This window comes from Candoia aspera, chromosome 4, assembly GCF_035149785.1.
Source record: "Candoia aspera isolate rCanAsp1 chromosome 4, rCanAsp1.hap2, whole genome shotgun sequence".
Taxonomy (NCBI): Eukaryota; Metazoa; Chordata; class Lepidosauria; order Squamata; family Boidae; genus Candoia; species Candoia aspera.
The window spans coordinates 70,010,725-70,031,399 of NC_086156.1; the positions used below are offsets into that span (position 1 = coordinate 70,010,725).

Here is a 20,675-nt window from a genome sequence, read left to right on the forward strand (position 1 = left end):
ACCGGGAAGTTCCACCTTCAAGCTATTGGATGTTGGCTCTAACCTTTCCTCTCTCTTTGGTGCCGTCGCCCCGCCTCAGAGCTCGTCCGGGTTCCGATTCTTTTCCCGCCTTCAAGCCTGGGCTGCGAGGATTGGCCTGCGAAGAGGAAGGGCTCCTGGAGGGGGAGTTGACCTCCAAGAACCGCGACCAGCTCCTCTCCACGAGCAGGTGCGCGCGCAAACGACCCGCGCGCCTCCAGGTTGCCGGGGGATCTGCGACGCCGAGGTGGGTCGGGCCTCCTATGCATTGCAGAGGTTGGGCTAAGAGAGAGGAGGCCTCGCGATCTTCCTCGTCTCGCGCGACTTTCTTTTCAAACGTATTTCTGTCCCTGTTCTGCGTTGCTCCTTTCTGGACGTGGAATTCCGGAGCTCTTTAGAGGAGGCCGACTGTCTGAGTGAGATATCTCATATTACGCTAATAGAGCTTACATGTTTGCGTGCTTGTCCGGAAGTATAAAACAGCGCTGGCATTAAAAGCATCTCCGCGGCCGCTGCTGAACGGAGAATACATCCATTGCCTGGTTGGGGCAACTGGGCTCCCTGAGTCTCGCATCACAACAAATGACCACCTCGAAACGCGGCGTTGGTGGCCGGGGTGGCAGTGGCCGTTTCTTCCTTCCGACGGTGGAACTTCTTTATTTGTCGTTATAGCTGTTAGCTGTCAGTGGATCGCCCTCCCCTTAAAGACATCTGAGGCCGCCGCAGCTGTTATTTTGTTATTCCCCTTCAAAACAAAAAACCCTTCCCAGATTATAGGAACAGTCCTGCAATCCTGGATTACCTTTTTTTCTTTACACCTTACATTTCTGTCATATTTGGTTCTTGATGATTTATTGAAAAAAACTAAATGCAATGGCTGAGTTCACACAACACATTTAACCTAATTACCGAGTTTTTAAAGTTTGCACAATTCATTGAACCATAAATCAGTCAAATGGGCTGTGTTCACATGCTGAGATACACAAAATAACCCTGATCTGGTTAAGCATGTTGTGGAACAGCCTTAATCTTAGCACTGTTTTCAACTTAGTCACTGAAGAAACATGCAAAACAATTGATAAGTCTTTTGAAATTATCTTTGTTTACCTGTGTTGCCCTTTTTAAACAAAATCTCCAGTGAAAGAATGGCATGGTAGTTGCTGTTCACAGGATTCTAAAAGAACAACTATCGTTAAATGTTGTTTCTGAATATTTGCTCAGAGACCAGGTTGTTTATTCTTTTGCACAATATGAAACAGCAGAAACCAGCAGCCCTGCAGTTCCTGTTGCCTAAACTAAGTGTTCTCTTTCAGGCCATTGTGGATATGCTGCAGTTAGGTACTGATTTACTAAGAATTTTGTTGGAAAGAAGTTTGATTTTAAACTGCTTCTTAAGTCAGTTTAATGTTACACTGAGGGTGGGAGCAGTATTTGAGGAAAGAAAGAATTCCGGTCTAGTCTGTGTTAAACCCAGTTCTGGTGTAATTGAATAAATAATGGTGATAGGCCAGCAGCTAGTTGATAGTGCTCTAGTGTATCTTGAGCTATACTGACATAATAAGGCTTCCATCATAGTCTTAAGCTCTCTTCAGCCATTATTTATAGGCCATTAGTTTGCAACTTAGAAAGACTTTATTTTAACTCCACAGCCTTTAATAGGTTGGCTTAGGGAGAATGCACCTGTGGCCCTCTTCTACCATTACAGGCAATAATGTAAATAATACAGATGTAATGAAAGTCACCATGTTTGGGGTTTGTTTGTTTTTACTCCTCCAAGGTGCTCAGTGAACTTTACAGTTGAGAATGGTATCTTTCCATAATTATGCTCTACTTGGGAGGTTTTTTGGGGGGTGTACAAACTATCCAGTTCCCCTGATACAGCTAATTTACTTAACTAAATGAAGCAAGCTGGTGAGAACTTTGGTGGAAATGTTTGTTTTCAGCTTTTTGAAGCTTTTACTTCTCTTGCTTTTTCTTTCTATTAGGGCACTTTAAAAATTTCATGCCTGTGGAGTAGCATTATTAAGTGTGGATTCCATGTCTTTCCTTGTAAGTAAACCAGAACGAATTAGGGTGAGTGTCAAACACTTAAAAATTAACAAATGTTTTCCTGCGTGTCCTTTCCTTTTCAGGTACATGGGATGACAAACAGAATATAACTGGTTATTTATATTTCTTTCTGTGGATATATTCCAATCTGTTATGGTAATGGCAACTTAGGACTAAGCTACTATCTCAACATATGGTTAATGCGGTATAAATGTATTACTTTGAGGAAACATACCCAGAATCATTCTGGAGTTAATAAATTGACCAACTTCATCTTTATTATTTGGATGTAGAACAATATATACGTGTGTGTGTGTAAGTGGACTAATTAGGCAAAAATGTGGCCACTTTGTAGAAGGCCCATTTCTGTAAGTGTACCGTCATATAGCTTAGGGTTTTTTTGTCTGCATTCATTTCATGCCTGGATACATTTTTCCATGGAGACTTTTCAGGAGAATTTTGTTTGGTACTTACAACACTGAGTGGTAATTTGCCAGTTTAAGAGGGTTGGTTTACAAATTCTGTCTATGGATCTCCTGTTTTTGAAGATAGTCAAGCTTTGATTAGTATTTTCCTTGTTTGTTCGTTTGAAGCAAAATGTACTGTACTATTAGGACTGAACTGGCAAACGTCAGCTTCTGCTGTAAATCACAATAACAGATTCGGACAAAGCAGCAAATAATGACATGTCTTAAACCATATTTGAAAAAAAAGGAAATTGCTGTGGATTTTGGTGGGAATTTTATTAAGTGGGTAAAATCAATTTATTCCTCACAAAAGGCATAGATAATTGTGAATGGGGAATTAACAAAACCCTGTGAGATACAGAAAGGGACTAGAGAAGGATGACCCTTGTCACCATTGCTATTTATTTTAACTTTGGAAGTATTGAATAGAAGTATAAGACGAGAGAATTGCTGCAGTGAAGATTAAAAGAGAAACATAAATTGCAGGTGTTTGCTGATGACCTGGTGATAATTTTGGAAGATCCTCTGGAAGGAATAGAAATATTAATGGAAAAACTAAAGGATTTGGGGGTGTTTGCTGGTTTTAAAATTAACGAAGAGGAAAATGTTAACAAAGAACATGAAAATGGAAATACAAATGGAATTGATGGAAACAACTGGTTTTAAGATTGAGAAAAAAGTGAAATATTAGGGTATCACTATGACTAGCACAAATTGTAGTTATGCCAGAATAATTATGTTAAGAAATGTAATGAAATCAAGAAGGACATGTTAAGATGGAAGAAATTACAATTGTCATTGTTGGGGAGAATTTCTAAATGAAAATTAATGTTTTGCCAAGAATGATGTTTTTGTTTCAAACAACACCTATTATGACGACTGATGTTCCATTTAAACAGTGGCAAAAAGATATATCTAAGTTTGTACGGCAAGGGAGAAAAAACAAGAGTTAAATATAAAATATTTCAAGATGCAAAGGAACAAGGAGGGTTGGAACTGCCTGGTTTGTAATTGTATTTTGCAGCCTGCTGCTTAGTCTGGATGAAAGAGTGGGTTCTGTTGAGAAGAGAATTTTAGAATTAGAAGGGCATGATCTGAGGTTCAGATGGCATGCTTTTCTATGGTACGATAAAGTTATGATTAATGTAGAATTTAAGAATCATATTAGAAGTGCCATATTGAGAATATGGAACAGATATACTGTAAACCCAGACTGTGCTTGAATATGCCTTTATGGGTCTCAGCACAAGAAGCATTTTATAGGAAAGAAACAGTGGGTAAAAAAATGGTTAACTTATTGGGAGTTGTTAGAACAGGAACATGGAGAATATGATGAAATCAGGAGAGCACCTGACTGCAGAGGGATTTAGTTTTCAATGGTTTCTGTATGCACAGTTTAGATGTAAGGCAGATAATAGGAGATTTGAAATTGAGCTGCGGAAGACAGAATTTGAACTTGAACTATGTACAAATGATGAGCATGTAATAGCTAAAATGTATAAAATTGAAATTTGAAACAGAAGAAGAACAAGTGAAAGACTGTATGATAATATGGGCTAAGAACTTTGGACACAATATACTGATGGAACAGTGGGAAAATATGTGGTTAAAAGGATTGAAATTCACATTTATGTTATAATTTAAAAGATAATTTTTATAAAATGATGTACCATTGGTATATAACTGCAGAAAAATTGTCTAGAATGTATAAAAGTACTTCAAATTTATGCTGGACATGAAGGGTCATTTTATCATACCCGGTGGACCTGTAATAAAGCCAGAAATTTCTGGGTTCAAATACATATAATGATACAGAGAATTTAAAAGATTAACATTCAATTGAAACCAGAATTATTCTTAATGGATTAATGGACAGTCAATTAGAAAAGAGCCATGGATGATTATTTTTATATATGATTACAGCTGCAAGACTCTTACACGCCGAAAATCGAAAGACTCTGAAATATCCACAACGGAGGAATGGTTGATGAAGATGTCAGAACTAGATATGGCAAAATTAACTTGTTTGATTAGAAAAAGATCAACAACTGCATTTATTAGTGACTGGAAACCCCTTATGAACCTTTTGCTGAAAAAAAGAGAAAAATGAACTTGTGATTTATGGGTTTGAAGATTAGAAAGGGTAGCTTATGGAAAGAAGGAAATTATGATGTAACCTTAGAGAGGGCAAAGTAAAAATTTATCTATACCTGCTATCAAGAAGATTGGAAGCCACCTCTTTATAATCTTTCTTTTCCTTTTTTTTCACTATTTACTATTTTCTATTAACTTTATTTTCTGTTATGGTTTTTACTTTGTTAAAAATTTTCTTAATAAAAATTATTTTAAAAAGAAGAAAAAAGGGAATTGCTGTACAGAAAAGGATGGGAACAAATGAAATTCTTTACTGCATATTCATATAATAAATTATGGCTTGCATTATCTCTAAACATTTCTCTGCTGTTATATTTTAAGTCAAAAGATCATGCTGTTTTTTTTCCCTTTGATTAAGTAGAATTATGATAATCAAGTCACATTATCTTCTGGGCTTTTTTCTTTCACAGCGGTGGATGTCTGAAAAATTTATTTTTGAGGGCTTAAGGGAATTGGAACTCTTTGGAGGTAAGTGCTTAAACTTTATTCAATTTTTTTCCTGCTTCATGTTTTTCAATATAATGAAAATAAATTAGGTATTTGGCAACAGAAAAGGTGCCACTCTGAATTCTTTTTCTATAGGTTACAAAAAAATTTATTCAACGTTTCTAATTCGAAGTCTCTCCCACCAATATGTCATTTATGGATTGCAGTATGCACTAGGAATCCCTCAATTGTCATATGCTTGCCAATTGATTTCTAATGAATTTCTGGTGATTTTGATCCTTGAATGTTAGATCTTTGCAGGATGGTAAAGTGTTGGATTGATCATCAAAAGGATCTGTAGGGAAAATATTTGAATCTGTAATCTGTATTTTTAGTCTAATATTTAGGAAAAAATTGTGATTTCAAAAAAGGTCAACATGAGTACAAGGAAGAGCGGTACTCATTAAAATAAATTACCCTAGCAGTCTTTTCTGAGCTGGGTTTATTGTGAAAAGGCAGATAGTTATTCATGAGTACTTGAAACTGTTGAAGATAGAAAACTCTAATATTGAATTACTTATGTCCTTTTAAAGCTTTATTTATGTAATTTAGATAAAAGATTTATATGGCTGCTCATCTTGTAAAACACAACTCTGGGCATCTCACAACAATAATGAAACTAAAAACAAGAAAACCAGGTGTCTGACCCACCAACTCCAGCCCATCAACCCATACAGTCCTTGGGCTCCAATCTTACTCTATTCTAGCGCCTCAGGGATTATGTATTATTCCCTCTAACTATTGGATCAAAAGTTGAATCTTATCTTGTTATCGGTGTTGGTTTATAATTCATATTGTTTATATGTCAAACTTTGTCAAAATGGTCATATCTATAAATAAGTTTTTATACAATCATAAGAAGCTATTCATAAAACATGATTAAAAATGAAATTACCAAGCAGGTCATAGAATATCTGCCTGAAAATCAGTATCATTCCTACAAAAAGATGTCCTGCCTCACTAATCTTTTAGAGCTCTAAAAGTGATAATGGTGATCTGTTTTGGATATAGTTGGGGAACTATTAATAAACCCTGACAACAAAGGTTTATGAGTACTTTTAACATGTGAGAAAAGAGAATGAGTCTGGAGGTGGATTAATTACTTAATTTTGTATTTGTATATATATTTCTTTTAATGTTGTAATCTACCCAGAGTCATGTACTGAGATGGGTGGCTATATAAACTGATTAAATAAATAAATGATTGGTTAAAATACAGAATAGGAATAAATTGATATTTCTCACTATCAAAGATTATAAGAATGTTGGCCTCAAGAATCTGTATTAGGATCATCTCTTTTTAAAATTATCATACTTTAATAATTTTCTTACATTCCCTCCTCTTAACTAATATTCTCAGATGTAAATCTGCACATGCCTGTACTGTAGAATTCAAATTCTTTGGAATTCCTTCTCTAAATATCTCTAAATACCTGCATCAATTAAAAACTAGAACATTATACTAGTATATCTTTAGATCTGATAATTTGCCATTTGCTGCTAGCTTTGGTGCAAGAGTCAGGTTGTTCTGCACAATTCCTCCCACCATGAGTTAAGTAATTTCACTGAGCATGGATTTAGAAAAGAGAAGCCCATCCCAACTAACTCTACCCCAAGGACATCACTTTCCTTGTAAAGAAAAAGGACACGCTTCCTGACAGTTTGTCTGAAGGGAATGACAAGAACTCTGCTTGATTGGCAGGGATGAAAACGATCAGATGAACAAACAGGAAGAAATAACTTCCATAAAGTAGAGGAATTTTTTAGATTTTTTATTCCACCTTTATTATTTTTATAAATAACTCAAGGGAGCGAACATACTTAATACTCCTTCCTCCTCCTATTTTCCCCACAACAACAACCCTGTGAGGTGAGTTGGGCTGAGAGAGAGGGACTGGCCTAAGCTCACCCAGCCAGTGTTCATGCCTAAGGTGGGACTAGAACTCATGGTCTCCTGGTTTCTAGCCTGGTGCCTTAACCATTACACCAAACTGGCTCTTTGGTTTTCAAATTCATTGTATACATTAATTATGGATTTTACTGCCACTAATGTGTAGAAAGTCACTAATTTGGTTTTTCTTAATGAGATCAAGATTTCTGAAGGATAAATCCATCAGTGGCTACTGTAACAGCAGTGTTGAATCTTCAGGTTCAGAGATAATAACCACTGAACATAAGTGCTGAGGAACAACTGGTGCTTTTTCTTTCTTTTTTCCCCCTTGGTTTTATTTTTTCCCAGGTTAATAACTTTCACACCAAGCTACAATCAGTTGTGGAGCAGGTTGTTCTTTCATGTAATAATTTTTGGAATTCTCAACCTATATAATTTTGTTATTATTTGAGGAACAGGCAAAACTTCCAAACTACCTTTTCCTCATTAGTTTTATGATGTTCTGTAGCTTCCTCCCAACTACCTAGCTAAAGTCATGTATGTACAAAAAGCAGATGATGGGCATGCTGGTAAAAATCTATTAAGTCAGTGACAGAAACTAGGGATTCTTATCACGTTTACTACCTGCAGCTTTCTTTCTTCCTCAGTTAAGGTTGATGATTACTTTTTGGTAGTCATCACTTGCCAACCATTCATTCAGCAACTTTTCAAAGTTATGATAGTGCTGAAAAAATAACTTTAAGGCCCATCTGTGACCATTTACAGTCTTTGCAGCATCCCTCAGCAATGTGATCACCTTTACAGTCACTATGCATTGTCCTGTACCTGACCGGTGGTTTTTTTCTTTTTTCTCCCCTTGCAGAGCAGAGAGATTGGAGAGAAAGAGATTTCAGGAGAGTATTGTAAGCTGTTTGCTCCTCTGCACATTGAAAGCAATGCAGTTGTGCTGGCAGCCTGGGGCAGGGAGCCAAGGGCACGCTATGCAAACAGCTTATGGTACTCTCTTGAGATCTCTTTCTCTCCAATCTCTCTTCTCTGGTGGGGTGGAGGGGAAAAAAAAGCAAGCGATTTCTGTAGGCAGCCTCTCCTTTGCCTGACCCCTTCCCGCTGCTGGTGCGATCTCATTGCTTTTGATGTGAAGAAGAACAAATAGCTTACTCTCTTAAAATCTTTCCAATCTCTCCACTCCGGAGGGGGGGAGAAAAAAAGCAAGTGATTTCTGAAGGCAATCTCTCCTTTGCCTGCCCCCCCTCAGAGCAAAGAGATTGGAGAGAAAGGGATTTCAAGAGAGTAAGCTGGTTGCGTAGCGTGCCTGTGGCTCCCAGCCCCTAGCTGCGGCACGATCATTGCTTTTGATGTGTACAAGACAGTAAGCAGGCACTCAGGCATTCCAAAGGGTGGGGGAGTGTTAGGAAGCAAACAAAAGCCAAGCTGTGAAACTGAGTAGTCTTGTCTCTTTCCAACCAGAAACCACAGTTGCAGTCACATGATTTCCCACTTAGCAACTGCTTTGCTTAGCAGTGGAGTTGCCAGTACCAATTAGGGTCATTAAGGGAAGACTACCTGTATTATCTATATTTATATATTCTGGACTATATTTAGTCCAGAAGTGTCTGTGTGTATATCTGTTTCTTAAGCAGAACAAAATAACAGTTACAGGTTTTTTAAGAAATTACTGTTTTTGTCTAATCACAGATCTTAATATGGAACCAGATCTTTTGAGGTTATTTTTTCTTATTAATAAACTTATTCAGGTTTATTTTTAATGGGTATCTGTTTTTAAAAAGAAAGTTGAATTATGAATTTCTTCACTCCAGAGCAGCCTTCTGGCGATTCTCGGAGAAAAGTAAGTGTCTTTTATAGGCTGTAGTGTTGTGGCCTATTGCATGGATATTTATTCTATTTGTTGTGGACATTTTAACTTTGTTTTCATTTTATCTTATTTATGCATCAAATGTTTTAGCTTGATATGTGTGGGTACAAGATTTCACCCTGGAAAGAAGGTTGTGGTGTTTGGCATAGATATTTTATTTTGGTCAAGAATCTTGGACTCTCAAGCAACTAATCAGACCAGGTCTCCTTTATGCTTGTAATTGGTGTAATGCCTGTTTAAAAAGTAAAATATAAAAGTGAAGTAGATGATCTGCTATTGAAAAATAATAAAAACTCAAATTCAAGGGAGTTATGATCAGACAATTCTAACATCCCTCTAATTTTTCATAATTCTGGCCAGATTGGGAAAAACTCGTGTTTGCTAATAGGAATAGTGCTTATCCATTTATGAATAATTATATGGATTATTTAAGAGATTATGGCGCAACTTCAGACTAGTCTTCCCAGAAATTCCATTGAATTCAAGTAGATTTCTTCCCAAATAAGTGATAAAGAATTGCATGGGATTATAGCTGTCTTATTTTCAGTCACCATTATCCACTCATCATTGATGAGCTGTAGAGATGTCGTTGATAAACGTTCAAAATGTTCAGGGTAAAGCAGCTGTCAGTTTCAATCTTGATAAACTCTTCAGGTTCTGAGAGACTTTATTTTTTTCAAGAGAAACCTTCCATAGTCCAGTAAGAACAGGTGGAATTGTTTGAACAAAGACAGCTGTGGGAAGACCCAGAAAGCAACAGAACTATGATCATGAAACCAGTAGCTGAAGACAGAGCAAAGTAAGCCATAGGTTGTGATGTAGGGTAATGAGTGGAAGAAGCCTAAATGTGAGGGAAATAAAGCCCATGAACAGGAACATCAAGCAAGGAAGTATCAGTAAGAAAGAAGGGATGCATTTCACAAAGCCTAGCAATATTGTAGAAGATGTGATATACTGATCAAGGAGAGAAAAAAATAAAAATAACAGAATTGTTCAGGGCTGGTAGCAACAACAGAGAAATTTAATGAGGACAAAACTCATGCAAGTAAGATTTAATAGGTATCTGACATGTGTCAGGACTAAAGAGAACTTAATATAAGAAATAATGGAACTGGTAGAAATTCTAGGTGAGGGAACTAAAAGATAATGGTAAGAATGAGAGGGTACAGTTAGGGAAAAAAGAAAACTGAGAGATGATGCTGAGGCAGCATTTAGCCAATCCTAAATTGTACATTTTTGCTCTGGTATTTCCAGCTGCATTAGTAATACAGTAAGCATCTTGTTTTCCAAACAAGTTTTGTCAAAACATAAATCCAACCAAATTTATGCTACAAAAAGCTGAATTTTTAAAATGAGAAATTTGAAATGAGAAATTCATTTGCTTATTTATTTGCCATTTTACACCAAAAATGATCCAGTGTTGAAATTCTTGGGGAGTAGCTGTAATTTGATTTACTTGAAGGAGCTATATCACAAGTAAAATTTTAATTTCAAACTTTTTAACATGTTTGTAAAACATCAAGCTTCAGTAGAATTCTTCTGCATGAATAGAATTTTTCGAGCAGTTATTTTTTCTGCGTAGCAATTTAGAAAATAGTTTATGATGTTTTGTAAGAGGAAAATAACAGATTTGCTGGAAACTATATTCCTCTGTAAATAATAACATGCTATTTTTATTATTTTGTGCAGCACAAAAGTTTAATCATACTTGTTCAGTGTGAATACCTGTGTCTTAAAGAGTTTTAGGCTATAGTTGAACATAAACTTGCCAGAATAAGCCCTACTGGACTTAGTAAACTTTGAGTAGACTTATTAAAATTTAGCTCTTAGACAATGGCTGTTCTACTCCAAAACTTGACAACTTGTTCTGCTGGCAACTTTTCCTTTCTAATATCTGATTTTTTAAAAAAAATTCTTTTTACTATAGTTTCTCAAGTGCACTCAGTGTGTGTTGTGCTTTTCAAACAATGGAGAGATACTAAATTAAGAGAAGACAATTAGTTTTTTTCAATTGTTCTGCAAAGGAAATATGTCAGACAGGATAGAGCATTTTGGAAGTAACAGTTGAAACTCATAATCTGTTGACCCACCAGGCTGAGAGTTGTCAGCTTTGAGTTTAGTGGCCTCCCTACATTACACTGGGAATCTTTTATAGCCTGGATTCCTAATAGTTTTATCGTGAGATGCTAAAGTTTGAACTTGAAATATTCTGCAGAACTGAGCAGGAAAAAAAACCCTCTGTAACTCTTATTCAGATTTGAAAGCTATATACTATGTTAACCCCTAGGTTGCAAATATATACCTAGAAATGTTGACTTCCATATTTTGAGCAATAATAAAGCTGTGTATGTCTATTTAGAAGTAACAGATAATTTTATAAAGGAGCAAATGCTTCTCATGACAAATTAGTGAGAAATACAGCCAAACTTCATATAAAGACTGGGATAGCTCTTTACAGCTGTTGGATAGTTCTTTCCAAAAATTATATTTTAGAGGTGATGCCACCTCCAGCAAAGCATATGTTTTCCATCTCACTTTACTGAAATAAATGGTGCCGAGTATATGCAATATTATTTTACAGATTTTTCTATATCTTACTTTTTATCTTCCAGACCAATGAGGCAAGTTCAGAGTCAATAACATCTTCCCCAAAGAGGGACACCATGAGCAGTTACCTGCCTGACATCAGCTGTTATGAGTTACTGACCATAATAGGTAATGTTGGCCATTGTATTCCGAAACATGCTTTAAATCTGAAGACAAGGTTAGGTAACCTGGTTTCCCCTCAGATACTTTGAATTAATCCCACTAACCCAGTTTGCATGGTCAGTAACATGAAACTGTGTAGGAATTGTAATCCAGAATATCAAGGTAGTACCATGTTGCCCATCCCTGCATTATGTTGACAAGGAAAAAGTAAAAAAAAAATGGAGACAATGAGGCAACTGTGTTGGGGTGATGAGCTGCCAAGTGTCCCTTCATCATTATTGCATCTCTTAGCTTGAATACTAGGCACCTGATTACCTTCCTTTGAGTATTCTCATTTGTCCCATGATGTTTCAGATCAAGCCATGATGGAAATGAGCCTACTCTGATCTAGGGGGGAAAAGGCAGAGAAGAAATATAGTTCCATCATACCTGCATAGTTAACTCTAATGAATTGCTGTCTGTAATTCTTGGATTCCTAAAGTTTTACTGCAAAATTAGCTGCTGTTTTCAACTCTGCACTTCTCTATATTCTCTCAGTTCCCTCCATAATGGCTATCCTGCATTTTTTGTGTTTGTTATTTGTCTAGTGTGAATTTCAGTTATATGTGTGGATATGTTTGTGTATGGAGTTTTCATGGCTTCCTTTCTTATATTTAATGTCAGCTCCTAAAACCTGGCCTTCTGTCAAATACTAACCTGTGACCTCTTCTTTCTCATCATTACGCTTTCGACTTCTGTGTTCAAAACCTGCTGCACGCTTATTAAAAATTCTACAGCTAATTTTGCAAAATATAATTCATTTGTGTGAACATGTACATATTATCACTAAGAAAGAAAATGCCTTCCTGGGTTAGAGAATATAAGATTTTATTCATTTTGTAATTTTGTATAGTATTATTTATGTTATTTTTTAAAACTGAGGTCAATTTATAGCGCAGTTTGAGACTTTAACAATAATAGACACTGTGCTTAAGGCATGAAAGAGTCTGCTTCCAAACACTATTTACTGTTTTTTTTTAAAAAAATGCCAACAAGTTTTTGTCAGACAGTGTTATCATATATTCCAATGGCATTTGTCTTTTGGTGGCTTGAAAATTCATTGCAGATTTAAGCATAATGAATAGGAAAAAAATGTGGACAACTTGAAGAGTATTGAGAATGTCTTTTATTCTCCATTTATTGATTTCCCTTATTATAACTGAAATATTTAAAAACCTGGTAAATAATATATAAATGAATGCCTTAATTTTTTAGCAAAAAAAATAGATGAAGAAATGCAGCTTTAGAATCTAGATTAAGGAGATACCTTCCCTGAATTCTACCATAATTAAAATCCTCAAAATGGATAAAGGCAAGAAAATGTTTAAGAAGTTGTATGTCTCATTTTGGTTGAAATAGTATTGTAATTGTGCTACATATATTTTCAGGAAAAGGTTTTGAGGAGTTACTGACTGTGAATCTGGCACAATACAAACCGAGTGGGGAATTTGTCACTGTCCGGAGAGTCAACTTAGAGGCCTGCACCAATGAGATGGTGGCATTTTTGCAGGTAAAATTAGCAATCATGTGCCAAATTAGTTTGGTTTGTCCCTTCTAGCATTTACCCGACCTACAGTATGACAATTTTGCAGTAGAAGATAAGAAGAATCACTGAATCAAGCCTATTTAGTCCAGCATTCTGTTCCCACAGAGGCCAGTTAGATATAACTGGGAAAAAGTACAATAGTATTTTATTTATATCACTAGCAGCCCCCTGCCTCTGTTGATAGTCACTAAAAATATCTATGAATTGTGACATGCTAGCTAAAAATCTGAATGCATAAATTACATTACTAACAAAATACTGTATTTTATAGCTCATTCTTTTTTTTTAAAATTCACTCTGGATTTCCATATCTTATGAAGTCTACTGTACTGATTTGCCAAGAATATCTTGTTGCATTTTGGATTTCAGGGTGAGCTTCATGTCTCAAAATTCTTCAGCCACCCTAACCTAGTGCCATATAAAGCAGCCTTCATAGCTGACAATGAATTGTGGGTTGTTACATCATTTATGGCATATGGTAAGTAAGAGTTGGAAGGGTCTTCTTACTCTTTCAGACAGGATTTGTTTCTGAGATATAACGAAAGCATATTCAGGCACTGATAGTGATTAGTGGCAGCGTTAAAAATTAGGTGGGAATAAGAACATTAAGGCCTAAGGTACATTTCTGTTCCATATATTCGATTTTGCATTAACTGTCTAAACATAGTCATTTTGATTTTTATATTAATTTATGTGTTACAATTTATTGAAATAGCAGTTATTAACCAAATTTAAATTTAATGTACATATTTAGCAGATAAAACTTTGGAAAAACCAAATATTTTAAAATACAGATATTTCTAAAGCAGTGCAAGCAAAAGCAGAATGCCCTGTATTGCTATTTGGGGAATCCAAACTAATAAGGTCCTGGTTGGGAATCATATTGACAGTAAGAGAGTGTGAAGAGATTAAACTGAGGGAAACCAGAAGAATTATTCTTTTGTTGTCACTATGGAGAAAGAAGATCCATTAAGGACAGTGGGATTTATTTCTAAATGAATATTGATAAATTTGTACTTAAATAATTGTAACCAAGAACTAAGTGCCAGTGGTTTGGAGTTATTAGCTGTTTTCCAACATTTTGTGAGGATTATAGACTCCAATTAAGTGAAGCCACAGGAGTAGCCACAGGAGTCCAGAAAGTAGAGTGGAACTGAACTGTTGTTGGAAGGCAACAACAACTCCAGCTTGGAGCTGGTCCTGAGCAGTGGTCTAGTACTCTACAGGGGGCCTCTGTTCACTTGTGATGCCCTTAACAAACTACAGCTCCTCCATTTTCTTCTACACTTGGGAGAATTCTGCACATGACCATTCCAGGAAAAAATATATTCTAACTACCATATCAAATGATTAAATATATTTATATTTATTCTTCTAAGGGCCTCATATCAGTATACATGGTCTTCCCTTCTCCTATTTGACTTCAACAATTATTCTGAGTGGTAATATTAGGCTAATAGTGACTGGTCCAAATTCACAGAGCTTAACTTCATAGCTGAATAATAACTTGACCCTAAGTCTTCCTGATCTTCATCCAGCAGTAGATTTTATATCACACTGGCTCTCATTCCTTATGAAAGCCTCTAGTTTCTATCCTCACAACCATTGCTGATGTAGAAAATAGCCCTCATAAAGAATGAGAAAGCTCAGAGACTTTTGTGAAGTAGAGACAACTTCACATCTAATGACTTCATCTTTGTGCCTTTTACAGATAATGGAAGGTACAACTATTAGGATTTTCTGGACTGTATAAAATCATAATATTTGTATTCATTCTCTTTCTTTTTGAAGGTTCTGCTAAAGATTTAATACGTACACATTTTATGGATGGTATGAGTGAACTAGCAATGGCTTACATCCTTCAAGGAGTATTGAAGGCTCTTGATTATATACACCATATGGGTTATGTCCATAGGTAAGAAAGATCATTGCAAATTTTAACTAGTAAAAAAAACATTTCCAGCTTTGGCTTCCCATAGGACATTGGGAAACTGTAGTCATCTCAATACCTAGATAGATAGAGAGATAGAGATAGAGATAGAGATAGATAGAGAGAGAGAGAGAGAGAGAGAGATTACACCAGTAGTTCCTTGTGGTCACTGTGCATTAGCTTATATCATAGGTTACACACACACAAACATACATACACACACACACACTGCATATATAATCCATGCTGCCATATTTCCTTGATATTACACAATTTTGACAAGCACCGGGACACAAGCAACAAGTATCCTTAGCTTCTTAGCAGATTTGTCTAGAAATAGAACAAATAAGCTATAAGGTTTCAATCTTTTACCCAGGTATAAGCAAAATGTCTGAGCCATCGTAGTGGCTTGCCTATATGCTCTTTGCTCAGATTAATATTGCCACAGCTCCAGTATTTGTAGAGTTTATCAACAATGCCTTCTCTCTCAAATCCCTGAGTTTTGTTTCTAGGTATAAAATGGAGTTGGTTTGGATGGGTGGGGGTTTGTGGCTGTTTTCTCTCTGTCCTTTTTGCATACAGGAGTGTGAAGGCCAGTCATATCCTGATTTCTGCAGATGGAAAAGTGTATCTCTCTGGCTTGCGCAGTAACCTCAGCATGATCAGCCATGGTCAGCGTCTCAAAGTAGTTCATGATTTCCCCAAATACAGCATCAAAGTCCTACCATGGCTTAGTCCAGAAGTCTTGCAGCAGGTATGTTAGTTTTCTCGGTATCATGTGCTTCAACTTTTAAGTGTGCATACCCATTTCTTAATTTGTCCCTTTAATATTATGAATTGTATGGCACTCCCACCTTGTCTATTTTATATTGATTTCTGAATGGCTTCAGATAGTGTCTGTTTAAAATCACTTGGTATTCTGACTCTAGATGTTTCAATATCTTTCTTTTCCTCATTCTTGAAAACTTTTCTTGACTGGCATGGGTGCAGCAACAAAAACATTTATAAATATCATTTGATTGATGAGTGGATTGATTTGGGGGTCGTTGTGATGTGCTTTTCTATTTTTCAATTTAAATTTCAATAAGATTTTAAATACAACACTGTTTTGATTTTCTGATTTTAGAATCTTCAAGGCTATGATGCAAAATCTGATATCTACAGTGTAGGAATAACAGCCTGTGAGCTAGCAAATGGCCATGTCCCCTTCAAAGATATGCCTGCAACTCAGGTAAGGGAATTTCTGTTTCCCTTTCACTTGTCCTTGACTGTACATATGACAGCAAAGACACTAGGATTATTGCAGCACTGCTTTACAGTAATGTGATTTTTTTTCACCAAACATTTTGTTCTCATGCTTCAGATGCTTTTGGAGAAACTCAATGGAACTGTCCCTTGTCTACTAGACACAACTACTATTCCTCCAGAGGAGCTGACTATGAAGCCATCACGCTCTGGGGCTAGCAGTAGTCTTGGGGAAGGCATGGCAGCCAGTAGTGCCAGAGCCTCTAATGGTGAAGCAGCACTGCATCCTTACCATCGTACATTCTCATCCTATTTTCACAACTTTGTAGAGCAATGCCTGCAAAGGAACCCAGACTTAAGGTATAGTGAAAAAAGAGTGAGGTGTAGGGGATGTGGTATGTATACAGTATAACTGTGAAGTGTTGGTGGGGAAGTCAGAGCTAAAATATTCAACAGCATTCCATGGGTACTTGGAAGCATAGCTGTGGCTGTGGTGCGAAGTGTTAGAGTTGTAAATATTATCTCCCTGCTTAAATCAGTTTCTCCATGCCAAACGAGCAGGCTTTGAATGGTTTGGGATGGATTAAAACATGAAGATTGCTATATGATTGTGGAATTGGTTGTTGTCAAAATCATTGATGAAAATAAAACCTAAAACTAATTTTTTAGCTAAAGGCCTTCAATGATGAAAAGGAGAGTAGATTCAGATTAGTGGTATGTAGGTTAATAGAAAACATTTTGTTCTGATTGTTTCAGCAATAGGAAATGATGGAAATGCAAAACAAACCCTTTGGTTCCTTGTTTTTCACCCTATGGCAACCCTACATGGGGTTGCAGTCCATGCTGGTACCAGCCAACCAACTTGCAGAAAAATCAACCAAAGAAATTATTTTTAAAACTTAAAACTTTAATATACTCCCTTTAAAAAACATGGACGCAGTTTATTCTTACCTCCAGGGACATTCAAGCATTCTTTCCCTGGGGATATGCTTATTGAAAAGACTAAGAAAAGGCATTAGGCTTTATGTTCTTTTTAAAAGAGTATGTTATCCAATCATATCAGAACAGCAGGGAATGATCAAAATAGTGGCACTAAAAGCAGAAGTTTTTGTTCCATGCTTGAATCAAAACATCTGAAACATTTATGAAGTTCCGAACATTGAGCAAACAAAACAGGTATAATCAAACTATTTTGTATTGAGTGTATGCTCAAACACATCCAGCATATGCATATGGAACAGAAACTGCACATGGTTGGAACATTCCTGCTATCTGTATTTTTAAAAAATAACCTGAATATGGATTTTCTAAAGTAGATATCCGGACTTTCACTGCATGAAATCAGATGGAGAACCATTTTTGGTATGGAAGGATGAGAGAGCCCAGAATGAGTCTGTATTTCTGGTCAAAGTCTTCATTACATCCTTCTCTGTCTCAGCCATATTTTGCTAGATTTGAATATTCTGAAGGGAGAGGCATCCTGCTCCTCTCCAATTTCTGCATCTTTTGCATGCTGGTGTACAACTTCTCATTTTTTTCATACACAGGCCAAGTGCAAGTGCACTGCTGAACCATTCTTTTTTCAAACAGGTAAGACAGTTTGCTTCAGCCACTTCCCTTGACATCTTTTATCCCTTTCTCACCCATGCTTTAGTGGAGAGTGGGTAGGAGAGGGCAAGTATGTACTGCTGCTGTTGGAACCATTTCTGTAAGGGTATGAACAAAAGGGGCCCTTTCTGAAGCTGTTTTGAATTTTTGAACTTAATTTACATTGTAATTTTTTTGCAAGTCAACTTTTGCTGATTTGGGGCAGAGGGCAGCAAGGCCCAGAGAGATAATGAATTTTAAAATTAGAGGGATTATGCTCTTGTAGCCCAGTGCCTTTTTTGCATTTGTGAATCAGAATTTTGGAGATTCCATCCTTGGTTCCTTATTGTCTGCTGAGTTACTGGAGGGGATGGAGATAGGAGCTAAGTGTAGTCCTTGGTCCTTACAAAATTTTGCATTCCTATGCAGAGCAGTCGGTTCCTGGTGATCTGTATCTGGATTGAAGTGTTTGTCTTCCAGTTGAGACAAGGACCAGTCATGCCTGTTTCTCTCGGAAGTGGCTTGGGGGAGAGAAAGGCTAACAGGAAAAGGTGCTAGGAGAAGGGGGAGCAAGAGGGCAGGCTGGTCAGACAGCCACGATCACTCTGCCCTTGGTTTCAGGTGCAGCGTACCCAAGTGGCCGACTTCTTTCCAGGGCATTCCTCGCCCTCTTTCCCCTTAGCCACCACTGGTGGAGTCCTCAGCTTCTTAAGGGGAGATAAGGAAAGCAAAGCACTGGAAGAGCAGCATGCCATCCTTCTTGTCCAGCCCCAAAGGCCCTTCCAGATTTTTTCTCAGCCCAAATCCCCAACAACCAAAAGGGTTTGCTTCTGCCAAACTGCAACCAATCCAGAAGGGTGTGGCAGGGTTTCCAAGAGCCAAAGTGCATGTTTGGGGTTCAACAGCCTATTCTTTGTTTGGCACACACTTCTAATGTAATCCACCGTTCTCAGCAAGAGGATGCTACCCAAAGAAGTCACCAAAATGAGAGGAAGGCAAGAATCCTGCCGTTTTTCGGTAACTATGAAAAGAATGAAGGATAAAATTCTGCTTTATTTATTCAGTGATTATCAGCATAATTAGGATACTAAGTTACCTCCTATTCATATATGTGCAAAGAATATCCAGATGTTTAAAAAGTGACACTGTGCAGTGGAGCTGTACATAAGCACAGACTCGTCAAATTGTAGCTAACCACATTTCTTCCTTGCTTTTAATTCTGGTGTTTTAGTATGTTGTTTGCTTCCCCACGTTTCAGATCAAACGTCGTGCATCTGAAGCACTTCCTGAACTGCTGTATCCTGTCATGCCAATTACCAGTTTTGAAGGGATGCAGACGCAAGATCCTAGTAATATATTTGGACTGGCTTCCAATCTGGAGCAGCTTGAGATGGATGATTGGGAATTCTAGGTTGCCAATAGAAGAACATTTAGAAATATTTTCTACAGACATGGCTAATTTATTTAAAGCCCCTTCCTGTTTCACAAAGCAATCTGTTCATTACACTGTAGTTTGTCTTCCTTAGGAAGTTGATCTAGCTGACATTTGCAACAGAACGAAGCCTGGGAATAGGCTTTGGGAGGGGGAAATTAATGATACTGTGTTGAATTCCAGTTCCAAGACATGATTAAAATAATATACAGAGTGTATGCTGCTAAGAGCTGCCAACAACTCTTAGTTGAAGGAGCGTGGCTCAGTCTTTTAACCAAACCAAAATCTCTCTCGTCTTATTATTGGTCTGCCAGTGGACCCAAGGAACTGAATGCCAGGCACTCTTAAAAAATCATCCCAGTAAAGAATTTATTTAGTATTGCTTAATAGCAGCAAGTATCCCTACTGACATAGGGTTAGAATATGAAGACACCTTGAATCTGTACCTTTAATAAAAGTATTTTCTTGGGCACTCCTTTCTGTAGTGAATTGTCCCAAATTGTGTAGTAAGACATCTGTCCATTCTTCTTTAATTTACTTTCTTAATCATTGTTGTTCAATCAAACATTGAGCCAAATCTTTTCTGGCTAGCTGTAGCAGTTGTAGATTGTATGTGCTCATGTCTTAAGCTGTATTTGATGATCTAGTTTTCTTGCCAATAAAAGATTTCTGCATTTTCACGATGTTCTGCAATAAATGCTGCCCTTTATGAACTCCCAGTCACTGAAAAAATACAGCCTCTAAATTACATCTGAAAAAGGCTATCAAGGCCAACTGGTATCATCACTATTGCAACTTGAAGGATAACATTTTGTTATAAAAGCAAATATAGGCAACACAGTAAAAAATATTCATTACAGGGTCTTGGTTTGGAATGGGTACAGTGCTCAATAAATAAAAATCAGATTTAAACGAACTAAAAATCACAAGGTAACTGCTTTGAGCTGTCTGAAACGTCTTGAACTCCTCACACATTGCTGGCATGGGATAGGAGACTAAAGTTGTGAGAAGCAACACAGGAGATGCTCAGCTGACTTAATTTCTGCTAGTTATTACCTTTTGTAATACAGAAGTTGTCGGGGCAAAGGAAGAACTATTTTCTTTAACGTACAAAAATACAAAGTTTTTGAGCTGTTTTTATACACACAATTTTTTGGTTTTTCTTAATCTGTTGTGTCCTTGTCCCCACTTTCCAGTATATTAAAGCAATAAAAAATTAATTGCTTTGTTTTAATAATGTTCCTTACTA

General features: G+C 36.8%; 1 protein-coding gene across 2 annotated transcripts; it reads left to right on the top strand.

Annotated features, from left to right (window-relative positions):
- Positions 1-283: 283 nt before the first annotated feature.
- Positions 284-20,143, top strand: STRADA (STE20 related adaptor alpha). Of its 2 annotated transcripts, none has more exons than XM_063300411.1 (13): positions 284-434; positions 2,004-2,091; positions 5,099-5,156; positions 8,883-8,911; positions 11,551-11,653; positions 13,075-13,196; positions 13,602-13,710; positions 15,024-15,147; positions 15,745-15,916; positions 16,289-16,393; positions 16,526-16,767; positions 17,955-17,997; positions 19,253-20,143. In XM_063300411.1, exons 2-13 carry the CDS (start codon positions 2,056-2,058, stop codon positions 19,403-19,405), a joined length of 1,296 nt encoding a protein of 431 aa, XP_063156481.1. In that variant the 5' UTR covers positions 284-434; positions 2,004-2,055; the 3' UTR covers positions 19,406-20,143. The 2 variants fall into 2 exon arrangements, with proteins under 2 accessions (XP_063156481.1, XP_063156483.1); XM_063300413.1 differs by having other exon boundaries at positions 2,004-2,067.
- Positions 20,144-20,675: the final 532 nt, after the last annotated feature.

Bases quoted from the DNA above. Each gene is read 5' to 3' on its own strand.
- STRADA (XM_063300411.1), top strand. From the start codon at position 2,056: ATGTCTTTCCTTGTAAGTAAACCAGAACGAATTAGG. The intron at 15,917-16,288 runs GTATGTTAGTTT...TTCTGATTTTAG, and splicing joins GTCCAGAAGTCTTGCAGCAG to AATCTTCAAGGCTATGATGC. The intron at 16,394-16,525 runs GTAAGGGAATTT...CTCATGCTTCAG, and splicing joins AAGATATGCCTGCAACTCAG to ATGCTTTTGGAGAAACTCAA.